Source organism: Protopterus annectens, chromosome 2.part0 (assembly GCF_019279795.1).
Source record: "Protopterus annectens isolate FY-2018-M chromosome 2.part0, PAN1.0, whole genome shotgun sequence".
Lineage (NCBI taxonomy): Eukaryota > Metazoa > Chordata > Ceratodontiformes > Protopteridae > Protopterus > Protopterus annectens.
The window spans coordinates 744807254-744824900 of NC_056728.1; the positions used below are offsets into that span (position 1 = coordinate 744807254).

A 17647-nucleotide genomic window follows, 5' to 3' on the forward strand; every position below is an offset into this window, starting at 1 on the left:
GGTACTCAGTGAGGCGCTTTCGCAGCCTCTGATACCCACTACTTTCGTGTCACAGGCCCCTACCGACACCCATGTGGAGTCCGGCATGCCGCAAGATGCTCAAAGTATTGGACTCACGGATGCATCTCCCTCGGATGGGTCCGGAGTCGCTGAGCAGGCACCGGCTTCTGAGGGTGTATTCAGGCCTCAACATTTTTATATCAAACCGAAGACAGCTGCAAAACCAAAGACAAAAGCAACCTCTAAAACTAAAAAACTGACGCATGAGCCATGTGCACAGGCCTCTATGCCTAAAAAACAGATTATCAAAATGGCTGAAGACCTTATTACCTTCATCGGGGGTTCCCATCCCCCTCCAGACAAGAGGCCTAGGCAAGACACTGATTATGAATCTTCAGATCAGGTTTCTATTTCTTCTGATTCCTCTTCTGATCAGGAATTATCTATACCTCCCTTTGAGGATTCTGATGCAGAGTAGTCTATAACATCTGCATCACCTCCTGAGGATTATTCATTTGGAGAGACCTTGCATACTTTGAGGGAGCATTTTCACTGGGAGAGTAGAGTTCTCAGAATCAGGGATTTCCTTTTATTCTCTCAGCACAGGCCTTTAGCCATACCCCCTGTTTTAGACATTGTGGATTTATGTGTTTTCGGAGTCCAGCTTGACCCCCTGACTTCTTACCTCCGGCTCCCAGCAAGCCTGACAGATATTACAGGGTCCCTGACTCGCACACACTTTTTTATTTAGAAACCCTGCTGCTGATCCTGAAACTATTTCACAGGCCCCAAAGGGAGTTAACAGCAAAAAATCCTACCCCCTCTGACAGAGATTCAAGGGCACTGGATAGATGGGGAAAAAAGGTTTATACATCTGCAACCTTGGCAATTGGGGCTTTAAACTGACAAGTTTCATATGCTCAAGTATCAACAACATGTTATGGGATTGCTGAAACAGAAAATGATGTTGATTTCTAAATGTGCAGAAAATAAAGAATTGCAGGAATTATTGCATGCAGCTGAACAGGTTGGAAGGCATACTTTGCAATGTGGTTTTGATTCCTTAGAGGCCACTTTCAGGGCCGCAGTTATTGGATCTGTGATTAGGAGGCATGCCTGGCTAAAGGAACAAAATTTGCCTGATCATGTTAAAACCACGAACAAACCAACGGATGTGAGCACTTGTAACCAAACCAATAAATCCAGAAAAAAGTATGTCATTATCAAGTTTTTAAGGCTATAAGTTTGATGTAGAGTACATATATTTATATTTATATTCAAACAGTTTTTAAATAAGAAGCACTAAGCACTTTAATGAGAATGGCATTAATATTAATGAATCTAATCTACAGATTGGTGTGTTTGAACTAATTGATCAGTATTTGGACCAATGAAATGGATTTTAATTGTATTATTCAGTATTTAAATGTGTGGTTTATGTTAGTATATTGTCTGATGAAGTCTTTTTTGACGAAAACGCAGTATTTTGTGTGTATGAAAGAGCGTTCATTATTTTATCGTATTCCCTGGTTTGAGTGAAATAATTGAGTGGAATTTATTGCGAATAAATACTTTTGGATCACCTACAGCGTGCCCTGGCACTTTTTTCTGATCATGTTAAAGCTAAATTACTAGATGCACCTTTACAGCATGATACTCTGTTTGGTATTAAGGCAGAAGAGGTTTTAAAGAAAATGGAAGACAAAGCTAAGTCTATGCAAACTGTAAAAGGCTTCGTACAAGTGCAGCCACCAAGATTCAGTAGACACTGGCCTACAAAAAATTGGTCCTTTCCAGTGTCAGAGCTCAAAGGGGCAAATCTAGATGCCCTAAGGGTTCCAGATACCAGGCACAAGATTCATACAGGTTAAAGCAATGGGACGTCTCTACCTCCAAATCTGGAGGAGATAAAGCGCAAACCTACAGAAGACAGTCCCCACTGACTTCCCTCTGCCTTCACCGAGCACTTATCTTTTGACAGCACCCTTAGGGGGGAAATTAGCACTTTTTGCTCAAAATTGGCAGTTAGTAACCCAGGACAAGTGGGTGCTAAACATAGTATCACAAGGATACAGATTCAATTTCCATACTCTGCCAATGGCAAACGGTTGGCCAGATCTGCCAAAAAATCAATGGGCAGAGGCACAGAAACAAGTTACGTCCCTCATGGATATGGGGGGGGGGCATTCAGCCAGTACCAGAACAGGAAAAAGGACAACCGTTTTACTGAAGACTGTTCTTGGCACCCAGAAAGAAAAAGGCCTGGCGGCCAAATACTGGATTTATCAATTTTTGAACACACACCTGGACATTCCAAAATTCAAAATGCTGACTTTGCAGCAGCTTCTGCTCATGCTGGGCAAGAATGCTTGGCTAGTGACATTAGACCTAAAAGAGGCATACCTGCATGTCCCAGTAAGGCAATCGTGCAGAAGATACCTCAGATTCAAGGCTGGCTTGATGCATTATCAATTCTCTGCACTGCCCTTTGGCTTATCTACTGCGCTCAGGGTCTTTACAAAGTGCCTGGCACCAGTAATTGCATTTTGCAGACAAAGAAGTATACAAATATATCCTTACTTGGACGACTGTCTCATTAAAGCAGAGAACAAGGACATTCTTCTTCAATACCTGGCGTTTGTGAAAAGGCTTCCAACATGTCTAGGGTACACAATAAACGAAAAGAAATTACAGCTGGTTACCCTCTCAAAAGATAACATTCCTGGGTGCAAGCTTGAATACAACTGCCCAGATGGCTTACCTCACGCCAGACAAGCAAAGGCAACTGACTACTTACTTCAAACTGATGGCAACAAAAACCTGGCAACAAAAACCCAGTTATCTGCAAGACAAATTCTGCAGGCTCTGGGCTTCATGACATCCTGCATCCTACTGATTCCATATGCAAGACTGCATATGAGGAAACTTCAGTGGTACCTAAAAAGTTTATGGAGTCAGCATTGTGACAGACTGGAAACAATGATTCCTCTCATTCCCTGCCTACAACAGGAGTTTCTATGGTGGGCAAAGGCATGTGACCAAAACATGGGACGGGCCTTCACTCTACCCCCTGCCAGCCAAACCTTAAGACTCATCGGATTATTCCTGGGGGGCCCACATGGTGGGGAAGATGCATTCAGGGCATGGCGACACCACAACAAATGCATCTACATATCAACCAGAAAGAGATGCAAGCTGTTCAAAATGCCCTAACAGCCTTCAAGGACTTACTTCATCCAGGACAACTACTGATAAAGATGGACAACACCACGGTCATGTGGTATATAAACAAGCAGGGGAGTACGCACTCATACCCCCTTTGCAGATTAGCCATGGCACTTTGACTTAATTATATCTTCAAGCTCAATTCCTGCCAGGAAAACAAAATACTCTGGCAGACGATTTAAGCAGAAACCTTATGGATCCTCACGCGTGGAAACTAGATCCACAAGTCTTTAACATGATAACAAAGAAATGGGGGAGCCCACATAGATCTATTTGCCTCTCAAAATTATCAATTGAAAAGATTCTGCACAAGGACTTGTCACAGACCAGCATGGAAAGTGGATGCCCTATCCTTCAGTTGGACAAACCTATCCGTTTATGCCTTTCCTCCTCTGCCTCTTCTTCCCAAGGTCCTCCTAAAAGTCAGACAAGAGAAACCAAAGAGGATACTAATGGCCCCAGACTGGCCCCGTCAATACTGGTACCCAATCCTAAGGAACCTGTCTCAGTACCCAGCTTGGACCTTACCTCAAAGTCCTCAACTACTGTCCCAGCAAAACAATCAGATCCTGCACAATCAACTCCAGACACTGAACCTGGCAGCATGGCTGATCATGTAGTTATACAAAACAACACCTCTCAGTAAAGCTGTGAAGGATGTCATTTTGGAAGCCAGAAGGCCTAGCACTAGAAAATCTTATGCTGATAAATGGATGAGATTCTGTGCTTGGAATAAAGTGCAAGGAACTGATGCAGCAGAACCAAATATTCCTCAGATATGATAGTACTTGACTGAGATGCATGACAAAGGCCTATCTTTCTTATCAATTAAAATCCATGTCTCGGCCATTTCAGCTCATTACAATACAGAGCCACCAATCTTTTCTCCTTTACTAAAGCAGTATCTTAGAGGAGCCAAAAATTTAAGGCCTCCTAGAAGATCACCAATACCTGCATGGGACCTCAATTATGTGTTGGAAAAGCTCACCCTCCCTCCATTTAAACCAGCTGTTACTGCTGATATAAAGTTCTTATAATGGAAAACAGCTCTGCTACTAGCAATTACTTCAGCAAGAAGAGTCTCAGAGCTACAGGCCTTCGTGGCTGTGGAGCCTTTTATCATATTTTACCCAGACAGGGTGTGTCTGAGGACAGATCCAACATTTATGCCTAAGGTGGTTTCCAGTGTGGCTCTTAACCAAACTATTCATCTGCCAACCTTTTATCCAAATCCGCAGAACAAGGGGGAGAGAATTCTGTATTCCTTGGACATGCACAGACAGCTAAGATTCTACTTGAGCATGACTAAAGCTCTAAGAAAAACTGAGCAATTACTAGTGACATATGCTGCATGATCAGTAGGAAAGGCTATTTCAAAGCAGACCATTTCAAAGTGGATAAGACACTGCATTTGTTTCTGCTACTTACACCATGGTAAACTTGTGCCCAAGGGCATTAGGTCTCATTCCACCAGAGCTGCAGCTACTTCAGCAGCCTTTCTCAGAGGAGTACCAACCAAAGACATTCTAGAGGCTGCTACTTGGATCTCTGTTCACACCTTTACAAAGCATTATCATTTGCCTCTCTACCCTAAGTCCAGGGCAGGCTTTGCCACTTCAGTTCTGCAGGGCCTTATAGCTGCACCTAATGCGGTTTAGCTCCAGCTTTCCAACCATGGCTTTGGGTTTCTGCCCAAATGTAATGACTGCAATAGTGAAACACGAAGAACATAGTACAATTGTGTACACTTACCATAAATGTAGATGTTGGAGTGTATTCACTGTTGCAGTCCAGGTTACCCGCCCGCCATCCCCCTTTCATTCTGGAGTTTATCTTTCTTTTTCTATCTTCTACAACCTATGTGATGTATTTGCTTGTAGATGAAGGTAAAGTTTATATTGATGCATATATATATATATATATATATATATATATATATATATATATATAGTTTTTATACATATATATATATATATGTTTGCTACCTTTTTGGGGGCACCTGACATCTGGGGCAAGAAAAACCTAAAGAAAATGGCATTGGCTGCTTGTTTTATACCCCTGATGACCTGACTTCATGGAAGAGGAGACAGCAACTGACGCAGGACCCAAGACTTTGGAATTCAGGCCGACTGAGGGCAACCTGCCAACAGATTACCCAAATGTAATGACTGCAACAGTGAATACACTCTAACATCTACATTTATGGTAAGTGTACACATCTGTACTTTCTTGTTGTAGGTTGATAATCATTGTCAATATATGTCCTAGATCCAGCACAGTTATGTTGCCCTGGTAGGAGTCCATGTTTTTGTAGTAGAGGCGTCTAGCTGATCTGTTTCAGACTTAATGACATTTTATGAGCCAGGACTTTTATTAGCATTCTCAAGTAATGTTCCTTAAATAACTTAATTTGTGTATTCCAGTGTTTTCCAGAAATACAAAATTGCATTGCATCAGTCTCTCCAGATTTTTCTGCTATTTAGAGGCAGGAATAAAGGCTCCTTGTTTTGGTTCTGTACGAGTCCTCTCTTTTGCTTTCTACTGCAGTAGAGAGGGTTTAAAGATGTTTAGTTCTTAGAGATATTACTCTGTTACAGAGTAGTTCAACTTTCAGGATTGTTCAGAAAGAGATTCATCATTAAAGAGAACTTTATCTGAAATGTAAATGTTGTTCTTGACTAATTTTTAAGAGTTTTTGCAAAGTGTCCTGCAGATTAAAACACAAGACATTTCATTCCTACTTGAAATTGAAAATAAGTGTGAGAAGCTGTGCAAGATGACTATGGCTTACTCTGTCATTCTATTTATAGTGTGGGTGTGGACACTATGGAAGCAGACTTTTATGATGGAAATGTTCTGAATTGGGCAGTTTTGTCATTATTGGTTCATTCATGTATTTTGTTTCATTGCCTACAGCCTACTGGAAAAATGTTCAAACAAATGTAAAATGCACTCTAACAAGTGTGCTGCATTATACAAGGAATATAATTTAATGAAGTCAGGAAGGTGCATCAAAGAAAACCTGTATGTTTCTTGTTTTGTGTGCAAGGGACCAGTGATTTGAAAACAGCCCACAGGTAATCTTTATCCACCACTGGCCAGATGCATTTTCTTTGAATGTGGTGTGGGTTTCAATGCTGTTTCAATGAATGTGAGTTTCAAGGGAAGAGAAGTTTTAATGCCAAGTTTCTGTTTAGCAGATGTCTATTGGTGCTTGTGCATTGGGCTGTAAAATGTAAAAAATAAAATCCAAATAATCATTAGTGTTTATGGTAAATGGGGCGAAAAATGTCCAGGTAATGGGACATTGAAATGGCTGCAGGGGGACTCTGGTGCCATATTTTCGTTGTCTGTTCTTCAGTTTGCATTTGAAAGTTGGTATCCCACAATTCCCCTTTAGTGGGTGGGGTTGCACAATTATGTATGCAGATTTTTGATGTTTCCAGGTTGAGAGGTATGGGCGGTATGCAACAGAGTACAGCTGGAGTTTCTTCAATCGAGCTGCATAGGGCAATCTGTTTGAGGCTAGTGATCCTCTTGGTGAGGTACTTCTGTGGTCTTTCCAGCTGTTGCAGGTGTCTTGTAAGATACATTCCAATGGGGCGTTTTACTCTTTTGATGGGTGTGGTGAGTGATGAGTAGATGGGCACAATGACCTCTTTTGATCTGGATGTGAACCCTTTTGTGATTTAGGTGGGCCACGTAGAAGGATTTTCTAACCACTTTGGCAATGTTATTAAAGGAGAAATTACAGTCTACTTGGGTCCCCAGATCCCTTATTACGGCTTTCATATTTAGGGGACTGCCACGTTTGTGGTAGTTTGTGGGTACTTTGTTTTTTCCAAAGGGGATGACTGTGCACTTTTTGGCATTTAGCTTGAGGCCATGATTTTGACACCAGGTATCTGTCTCAGTGAGACCATTTTTGAGGATGTCTGTGTCAGCCGGAGAGTCAATTATAGTCCCTAGTTTGCAGTAGTCTGCGAACTTGGTCAGCCATAGTCCTCCTGTGCTTGCCTGTACCTCTGAGAAGTATATGCCAAACAGGAGGGGTCCTAGGACTGAGCCCTGGGGAATGCCACATGTTACCGGTTTAGAGTTGGACATAGCTCCCGCAACTCTCACCATGTGGGTTCTGTCAGTGAGCCAGATGGCAACCCATCTTGTGACATAGGGGTTTATGTTCAGGCTTCTGAGTTTGTCTATAATACCAGAATGGGAAATGGTGTTGAAGGCCTTTGTGAGGTCTAGGTAGGCTGTGTGTACCACCTTCCCCTCCTCTATAGCCTTGGTAACAGTCTCAAAGAAGTCCACCAGGTTTAGGAGGCATGATCTGCCCTTAACAAAGCCGAACTGGGGTAGGGTCCAGTGTTTGGAGGTTCCCAATGTCTGTTAATGAGTTCCATGATGCGCTCCATAGCCTTGCAGACCAAGCTAGTCAGGCTTATAGGGTGTTAGTTCCTGGGGTCTGTTGTGGCTCCACCTTTGTGGAGCAGAATAACAGTTGCTGTGCACCACTCTATGGGTATGTAGCCTGTGGAGAGGCTGGGTTTGAACAGTGTGCTTAGGTGAGGGGTTAGTTTGTTTTTGAGCTCATGTAGGACGCAGCCTGGGACACCGTCGGGTCCCATTGATGAGAGTGCTGTTTTAACCAGAGTGTGTCTGATTTCAGGGGCTCTACATTCTTCTGGTATGGTTATTGGCCCTTTTGGGGGTGAGAGGGTAGTGAAGTTTGCACTGAACCTGTCTGCCAGGATGTTGGCGATATCTGTCGGTTCAGTGTATTTTGTGCCATTCTGCACTAACTCAGAGCAGATCTGAGCATTGCCACTTAGATTCTTGACATAGCTAAAGAATGCCTTGTGGTTATCTTTGGAGTCCTTGGCAATTTTTCTTTCGAAGCTCGCCTTGGATGATTTTGAGGGATCGTAGTTTCTTATACTGATCAGGGATGTCTTCCCTTCTTGGGATTTTACTTTTTTCTGTACTAGTTTCCTCCTTCTGTTGTATAGTTTGTTTATGGTAGGGGTCCACCAGACTGGTTTCCTTTTCTTTGAGGAGTGAGTCTTGGTTTGCTTGGGATAGCATGATCCATGCATTCTTGTAGGTGCCCGTAGAATGCATTAGTAAAGGATTTTGCAGCTTGGACAGCATTATCCTTTAGCATGGGGGCTTTGAAACTTTTCACCTCTGTCTTAAGTAATGTGATGTTTGCTTTTGAAACATTTTTCACGGTGGTTTCCTTGTCCAGGGCTTGGGGGCGAAATGTGGATATCCAGAGTGATTTATTCTTGGTCATATCTAACCAGTGAGGGGTTGACCTCCCGTGTGGAACACCGGTTGCCCATGTTGGCGATGACCAGGTCCAATATGTTGTCACCTCTGGTGGGAGTGTTGACCAGTTCTTCCAGTGCGTTTGAGTTTATGAATTCTAGGAAATGTTGGGCTAAGGGAGTTAGTACTTGAGTAGTTCTCCCAGTTAATGTTTGGGTGTTTGGTAGGACCTTCGTTTCCCAGTGTTTTCAGAAATGTGGAATGGGGGTCCTGGGACATGGTGGGTGTTCTGTAGCAAGCTACAATTTGAATTGCAGTTTTGCCCATTGTTAGTTGCACGTGGATGATCTCTGAAGCATCGTGCTGTACCACTAACCTGGAGGTGTGGGTATCCTTGATGAATATGGGTATGCCCCCGCCTTTTGTATTTCAGTCCGGGTTCTGTTGCCGAAATTTATGGTATGAGTTGCAGCCTGTTAGTGCTGGGGTGCTCTTTGGAGCCTTAAACCAGGTTTTCAGTAAATTAAGTTTACCCATCCAAATAAGAGCAGTTGCCCCAAAAGCTTGTTGGCATCTTCATCACACACGCAAGGCCTGTTTTGACCATAGATGTGCCACAAAACATGCACTGGTCTTATTCTAGGATCAGACCCTTTGTATTCAGCTCTGGATGTTTAAGTGTTCTTTGTCTGAATGTTTTCCCTTTCTGCTGGTAAATCCAATACACATTTTAGCAATGAATGCTTTGATGGCAAGATGGAACCTGTCGTTTGGCTCTTCATGATCTAGGGGAGATTTTCTCACTAAAAAAATGGGTACCAGATAAACTGGATACAGCTATAGGCAGTGCTGCTGTCCATAAGGCCCACCAGCATGAGGCACATGAGCCTCCAAACATGGTAGATGAAGAGAAAAATAATGAAGCTGAAGGTAGCAAGAGGGATTATCCTATGGATATATCCACTAAAAGACTTCATCAGAAATTGGGATGGGGGTAGGGTAGGGGAGCAGAGTGAGCCTGAGCATAGCATGGCTACACCCAGGGTGAGAATCAGCGCAGCGAGAGACTGTCAGTCACTCGCAGTAAAAAGAAAGCCAGGGATAGATAGAGTATAAGAAAGAAAATTGCAACAAGAGAGTTGTAGAGAAGAGAGAAAAATAAAAATCGGGGAGAAATATTTGTCAACCGTAATAACGGGGACGGGGTAATGATAAAGGGGACTAGCATTAAGCAGCTAGAAACAGGTAAGTAGTGAGTAGTAGGAGAAATAAAAGAAGGTAACAGAAACTTAAAAGAGTAAGCTAGGCAGTACTCAAAGTAGGGAGGGTTGTCTAAAGGTGTGAGAGAGTAGAAAAAAACAGACCATTTTGACAGGAATGGAAGAAAGACAATGTGGAGAAAAAAATCCCACGGAAACCATCAGTGGTAGGCTAAGTTGGGCTGCTGGCTTGCCTTACTAAAAGCGAGAAACACCAGGTTCAGAGTTTAATACCTGGAGTTCACAGCTATTAGGTTAAAATTAACTTCACAATTAACATACGTGTTGCTTGGAAAAGCTTTTAGTAGGTAGCGGTGAGTACAATCAGCTGGTGCAGCTGTTGGTCTGCAAGGTCTCAGAAGAAGGTAAGGGGAACAAGGGTGTCCAGCAAAGAGGTGGGATGGATTGTGTGAGAGAAGATCTGCGACACTCGGGCATGAGTGTCGAAGGCAGGAGTGTGGCGTTAAATCGAGAGATCTTGACGGCTAACATGACACCTTGATTTTATGTAGAAAATGGGAGAGAGGGGGCTGATGATTATGTATGTATGCAAAATCAGTTCTGTCACCTGCCATTTAAAATGTTTTTCTTGTAAATGCATTCTTATGGATTTGCATTGCTAATAGAATTTGGTATTTAATGTTTGTGAAAGCTTGATTATCAACCAGTTCAGGACCACATTATAAAAAGAAATAACAAAACGCGTAATCCCAGTGAATTTGGTTTCGCTTGTCAGTGTCATTCACAGGAGAGTGTGTAAAAATGGAAGGTCTGTCAGTTTCATGTAATTAGCATATTTGAGAATAGTTGTAAGTTGCTAGTTTCTAAATGTGTATTTATTTGTTTGTTTTAGCAGTGCCTCCTACCTCTGAAGACAAGAGGTCACAGTTAGGTGCTTCTGGACCTGTCACAGATACTTTCAAAATCATCCAGTCATCTCTTAATTCTGATGTTGTGAAAAGTGTGCAAGGGATTTATCAATTTGAGCTCTCTGGTAAGTCCTTTTCTCTTTCGGGGGCTTTATTGATAAGCAGCACAATGTCATGTGGAGTGGTTCCCATCTAAAAAGAGAAGTTTCTTTCAAAGCCAGGACTCCTACATTTCACTGTATTAACTTAAATGTGCAGTGTAACAGTTATTCAGAATGATATTAGTTCCACACAGTGAAGATGCTGGGATCATTTGTGAGCTAGTTTGTCTGAATTAAAAGATCTTATTTGCATTTTGTTATGGTATTTCAGATGCCATGTGTGTGCTTAGTCTTCCTCCCATTACTGTCTGAATGGGAATAGAATGTTTCTTGTTTTTTTTATAGATTCATAGATTGTTACTGTGATAATGACCTGGGGGCTTTTCTAAGCCTAGCCTATTTTTCTTCGAAAGAGTACGGATGTCCTGTATTCAAATAGGAAATTGAGGGCCAGGCATTTATCACCTACCTCTGTCCATAAGGGACATGGATGCCAGGCCAGCTGTAAAATTCCTATTCCCCATTCATTGGTGTAAGTTGCACTTAAACTGGGTAATAGACAAACTCAACTTCACATGGGTGGGAAGATTGTTCCATAGGAGGTGCAGTCTCTGGGACACACAATCCGTCTCTCCAGCATGATGTTCTTCATTCCACATTGCTGCAGTCCTAACTATTGGGGTAGTCCGCTGTCCATTCGGCCCGAATACCAAAGTATATGGCTGACGTCGGTCAGGGCGCATTAGACTGACGTCAGTACGTCAGGGTACTAATGCGCATGACCGACGTCATATCCTCAGTCTTTTTTGCCGCATGGTCCGATGCAGAAGCAATTTTGCGAGTGCAGGTTGGCGTTCTGAAAGTTTCTGAAGTCAGAGTTTCAGACCGAATCAAAGTTGGCTAAGTACCCCGTTGGGGAATATTTTGTTTTTTTCTTGCCTCAGTATTTAACCGGATGTCAGAAAAAGTGAATAACTGTATTTCTTGTGGGAAACAGATACCTCATAGGGATTACCATACTTTGTGTATACCTTGTTTAGGGCCTGAGCACGACGTTGTTGGATGCCGCTCTTGTGCTAGATTTAACAAACGCACTATTAAGAGAAGGTTAGACTGTGCCAGGTTAGTGTTTGGGAAGCGTTGTAATTATAAAATGCCGCCGGATGCTCCGGCCGCTTCGCTAAAAACGCAAAGATAAAGCAGCAAAGCCTAGGGTGGAGGAACCGACAGTCCCGGACGCCGGTTCTTTGGAAGGCTCAGTGGAGCCGGAGGTTTTGCCAGGTGTCTCTTTGGAGTCTCAGGGAGAGACTTTACTGTTACAGGATGTATCCTCTCAGGAAGTAGGCCAGGCTGAGGGGCTTCTCAGGTGGCTGTTCTTCCCTCTCTTCCTAAGGTTATTAGAACCTCCCTTCAGTTTCCAAGGCTTCTTTGAGGGCAGGCCAAGTTTAGCTTCTGTGGGGTTTCTCCTAGTGCTTCAGGATCTTTGCCTAAGAAACATATGCTTAAAATGGCAGAGGATTTGATTACTATGATTAGGGGTTCTATGGCCCCTCCTGATAAGAGGCCTAGGGTGGAACCTGAGTTTGAGAGTTTTGAGCAATGATGGGAGGCTTGAGTCTTCGGCTGAAGACTTGCAGGAGTTCCCTCCTTATTCTGATTCTGATGTGGATGATTCTACTCCTTCTGCTTCTCCTCCTGAGGATTTTTCATTTTCAGAGACTCTACATTCCATGAGGGAGCATTTTAAATGGGAAGGTCAAGATTTCTCTGATTCCAGGAAAAGGCTTAGGGAATTCTTGTTTTACCCCAGCATAGGCCTTTAGCTATACCTCCTGTTTTGAATGTGGTGGAAGATGTGTTTGCAGAGGCTTCCCTGAATCCTGATTCTTTGCCTCCTGCCCCAGTTAAACCGGATAGGTATTATAGGGTGCCTGAAGCTCATAAGTATCTTTTAAGAGTCCTAGGGCAGACCCAGAAACTGTCTCTCAGGGGCCTAAAGGTGTGAAGGCCTCAGTTGTTAAAAATCCTGTCCCTCCTGATAAAGAGGCAAGGGCTTTGGATAGATGGGGAAAGAAAGTGTATACTTCTTCCACTTTAGCCATGAGGGCGTTGAATTGTCAGTTTCACATGTTAAAATATCAGAATTATCTTCTTTCACAGTTGAAATCTAAGGTGGATGCTCTGGCTGAAGGTATTGAGTGTAAAGAGTTGCAGGATTTAGTTCATGTGTCTGAACAGGTGGGTAAACATTCCTTGCAGTGTGGTTTTGATGCTGTGCAGGCCTCCTCCAGGGTGGCTGCCACTGGTTCTGTTCTTCGTAGGCACGCCTGGCTGAGAGATCAGAATTTAGCTGAGCATGTTAAGACAAGGATTTTGGATGCTCCTTTACAGTCTGATGTGTTGTTTGGTTCGCCTGTGGAAGCAGTTTTGAAGAAAATGGAGGACAAGGCTAAGTCTATGCAAACTGTTAAAGATTTTTGCAGGTGCAGCCTCCAAGTTAAGTAGAAATTGGCCTACTAAGGGATGGACTTATCCTGCTTATGATTCCCAGTCTAGGGGTAGGTCTAGACGTGGTAGGGGCAGAGCTCAGGGTTCTTTTAGGCCTAGGACGGGAGTTCCCTGCTCAGACTTCTGGTGAGGGCAGGGGTCAGTCCTTTCGTAAGCAGACCCAATGACCTGCCTTTTCAGCTGCCAGTACGCTCGCCTGGCAGCACCTTTGGGAGGAAGGCTGTCTCTTTTCAAAGAAAATTGGGATTTAATTACCCAAGACAGATGGGTTCTGGATATTATTCACCACGGTTACAGGTTTTATTTCCATACCTTGCCTCCTTTCAAAGGCATGCCAGACATTCCTCCTCTTCAAAGAACAGAGGCTCACAAGCAAATTTCTCTGTTGCTCCAAATAGGGGCCATTCAGTCAGTTCCTGTGCCGGAAAGGGGCCTAGGATTTTATTCTCGCCTGTTCCTAGTACCAAAGAAGGGGAACACGTGGAGACCAATTCTGGATTTATCTATCCTCAACACTTATCTGGACATTCCCAAGTTCAAAATGTTGACGTTACAACAGCTTTTACCTCTGCTGGGCAAAGATCACTGGATGGTAACTTTAGATCTCAAGGAAGCTTACCTTCATGTGCCAATAAGACTAAGTTGCAGGAAGTATCTGCGTTTGAGCTGGAAATTCTCATTATCAGTTCTCTGCATTGCCCTTTGGCTTATCTACTGCCCAGAGTATTCACAAAGGTTCTGGCTCCAGTGATAGCTTACTTCAGGCTGAAAGGAATCCAAATCTATCCTTACTTGGACGACTGCCTGATTCTGGCTCAAGAAAAAGAAGATCTTCTACAGCATCTGGAATATGTCATAGCAGTGCTAAGATGCCTAGGGTATTCTGTGAACGAAATAAAGTCCAGTCTAGTACCCTCTCAAGACATGTGCTTTCTGGGTGTGAGACTGAATACAGCAGCCCAGATGGCCTTTTTAATCCCGGACAAACAAAAGAATCTTTCCAGTTACTTCCATCATCTATCTCTTCAGTCCGGGCTGACTGCAAGGACAGTCCTGCAAGCCTTAGGGTTCATGGCATCTTGTATTCTGGTGCTTCCCAATGCCAAACTGCATATGAGGAAGCTACAATGGTATCTCAAAAATCTGTGGACACAGCACTGCCAGGATTTGGACACTGTCATTCAAATAATACCTTGCATTCAAAAGGAATTTTTGTGGTGGGCTCAGGAATGTCACCTAAACAAGGGACTCTCTGTGACCCGGCCAGAGGCAAGTCGGATTCTAACGACAGATGCCTCAGATATTGCTTGGGGAGCTCATCTAAATGGAAAGTGGATACAAGACAAGTGGCCTGCCAGACTACAGCATCTACATATCAACATGAAAGAGATGTTAGCAGTTCAGTTTGCATTAATTGCTTTCAAGGAGTTACTTCTTCCAGGGCAGGTGTTGATTCTAACAGACAACACAACTGTCATGTGGTACATCAACAAACAAGGGGGAACACATTCTTACCCATTGTGCAGACAAGCAATGATTTTATGGGAGACTGCGCTCAGTCTGCAACTAACTCTTCAGGCAAGGTTTCTGCCGGGAGCACAGAACTCCTTAGCAGATGTATTAAGGAGACAAATCATGGATCCCCACGAGTGGAAACTGGATCTTCATGTATTTCAAAAATTGACAGTGTCATGGGGAACTCCAGACATAGATCTGTTCGCTTCTCCACTAAACCACCAGCTGCCAAAGTTTTGCACGAAGGGATTTCATCACACAGCTTGGAAAGTGGATGCTCTTTCTTTCAGTTGGAAAAATCTTCATGTGTATGCCTTTCCACCTCTGCCTCTTCTTCCAAAGGTGCTTCTAAAGGTCAGACAAGACGAGCCAAGGATGATTTTAATAGCTCCAGATTGGCCTCGGCAGCACTGGTACCCATTACTGCGGAGTCTGGTAAGGAAGCCTCCATGGCCTTTACCCTTGATTCCACACCTGTTGTCTCAGAGGGACGGTCATCTGCTCAATGTCAAGCTTCACTCTCTACATCTAACAGCCTGGCATATTCTGTTTTGAAAGACAGCAGGTCTCAGCTTCCTCAACAAGTTTTAAATGTGATTATGGAAGCCAGAAGACCTAGTACAAGGAAAGTGTACGCAGAAAAATGGAAGAGATTTTTGTTTTGGAGTGCAGCAAACAATTTGGAGATTACTGAGCCAAATTTGAGTGTGGCTCTTCAATATCTTACTGAGTTACTGGACAAAGGTTTGTCTTTCTCTTCCATTAAGATTCATGCTGCAGCAATTTCAGCTCACTATGATTGTGACCCACCATTGTTTTCGCATCCTTTGTTCAAGCAATTTCTTAGAGGGCAAAGAATATAAGACCCCCAATAGAGCTCCTACTCCTGCTTGGGATCTCAATTTTGTGTTGGAAAAACTTACTCTACAACCTTTTGAGCCTCGGCTACTGCTGAATTGAAATACTTGTCATGGAAGACTGCTCTTTTGTTGGCCATTACTTCTGCAAGAAGGGTTTCTGAGTTGCAGGCCCTTATGGCAGTGGAGCCTTTTGATTTTTCATAAGGATAGGGTATCTTTACGTACTAATCCTTCCTTTATGCCTAAGGTGGTTTCTAGTGTGGCTTTAAACCAAACTATTCATTTGCCTACCTTTTATGCAGATCCCCAAAATAAAGGGGAAAAGATTTTGCACACTTTAGATGTACACAGGCTATTGCGTTATTATTTGAGCAGGACTAAGGATTTTAGGCAGTCTCAGCAGTTGTTTGTTTCTTTTGCTTTGAGTTCAAAGGGCAAGCCTGTGTCAAAACAAACTATTTCTAGGTGGATTGGGTGTTGCATTACATTTTGTTATTCCCATCATGGCAAGGAGATTCCAGCTGGGATTAGGCCTCATTCCACTAGGGCTACTGCCACTTCCACAGCATTTCTAAGGGGGGTGGCAACTAAGGATGTTTTGGAGGCAGCTACTTGGAGTTCAGTGCATACTTTCTCTAAGCATTATCACCTTCCTCTCTACTCTAAGTCTAGGGCTGGTTTTGCCACAGCTATTTTGCAAGGCATGTTGTCAGTTCCTGCTTCCTTATGATTTGCCAGCCTCCCTTACCTCTGCTTTGGGATTCTACCCAATAGTTAGGACTGCAGCAATGTGGAATGAAGAACATAGTACAGTTTTGTACCTACCATAAATGTAGATGTTCGAGGATCCACATTGCTGCAGTCCAATTTACCCTCCCTCCTTCCCCTCTGTGTTTAGGGGTGGTTGTGTAGGTGAGGTTATATTCTGCTATTTGTGTATATATTGTATATATATTTTTTGGTGCAGGTATTTTGGGAGTTTTTGGTTTTTGGCCTTATCTTTTCAGGGTCTTCTGACATCTGGGGCAAGAAAAGACTGAGGATATGACGTCGGTCATGCGCATTAGTACCCTGACGTACTGACGTCAGTCTAATGCGCCCTGACCGACGTCAGCCATATACTTTGGTATTCGGGCCGACTGGACAGCGGACTACCCCAATAGTTAGGACTGCAGCAATGTGGATCCTCGAACATCTACATTTATGGTAGGTACAAAACTGTACTTTCCATTTAAGTTGCACACAAATTTCAGATTTCTAGACCTTGTATTTCTGGCACTGTTTGACTTACAAATATGTAAGAGATTCATTAGTGTGGGGTTTATGGATGCCTTGTAAGCCAGGCATTGATCATTCCTCAGCAATCTGTAGGAGGCTGAGTAGAGATAAAGAGCTTTAAGGTGCTTTGCATAAGATAGGTTTGTTGCACCTTGTAAAGTTTTTGTAAGGAATGTCCGAGATTGCTCTGGTTGCTGCATATGCCTGGTCAGGTACATACCAAAGGGAACATTGTACTCTGGTCTGATAACGGCGGAGTACAGTGTTATAATGACTTCTTTAGACCTAGATGCCCTTACTTATAAGTTGTGCAGCATAAAAAGATTTCCTCACCATTCTGGCCATGTGGTGGTCAAAGGTAAGGCTACTTGTTTACCTGTGTGCCCAGATCCCTGAGCACTGGGTCAACTCTTAGGGGCATATAATTAACATGGTAATTAGCCAGGATGGGTACAATTATGCATTTCTTAGCACCGAGTTTAAGACCATGGCTTTGGCACCATTTGTTAGTCAAATGTAGACCTTCTTGAAGAATGGTAGTGTCTGCCGGTGAGTCGATGATTGAGGATTTGCTTCTATTTCAGAAAAATAGATGCCAAAATTGAGTGTGCCCAGTATGAAGCCCTGGAGGATTCTGCTAGTGCCTGGTCTCCTGGTGGAGGTGGCCTCACCTATTTTGGCCTCCTGGGTTCTATCATTGAGCCATTTGGTTATCCAGCACATGATAAAAGGGTTTATACCCAAATAAGTGAGCTTGT

The 17647-nt window shown here is 43.2% G+C and overlaps 1 protein-coding gene across 4 annotated transcripts in view; it reads left to right on the plus strand.

Moving 5' to 3' along the window:
- Positions 1–17647, plus strand: part of HSDL2 (hydroxysteroid dehydrogenase like 2) — a 608443-nt gene that overhangs the window by 324527 nt on the left and 266269 nt on the right. For 3 of the 4 annotated variants that reach the window (XM_044061065.1, XM_044061066.1, XM_044061063.1), the window contains one exon: positions 10612–10752. In XM_044061065.1, coding sequence (XP_043917000.1) covers positions 10612–10752 — 141 coding nt within the window. The remainder of the gene's footprint in view (positions 1–10611; positions 10753–17647) is intronic. The other variant, XM_044061064.1, reaches the window with a different exon arrangement.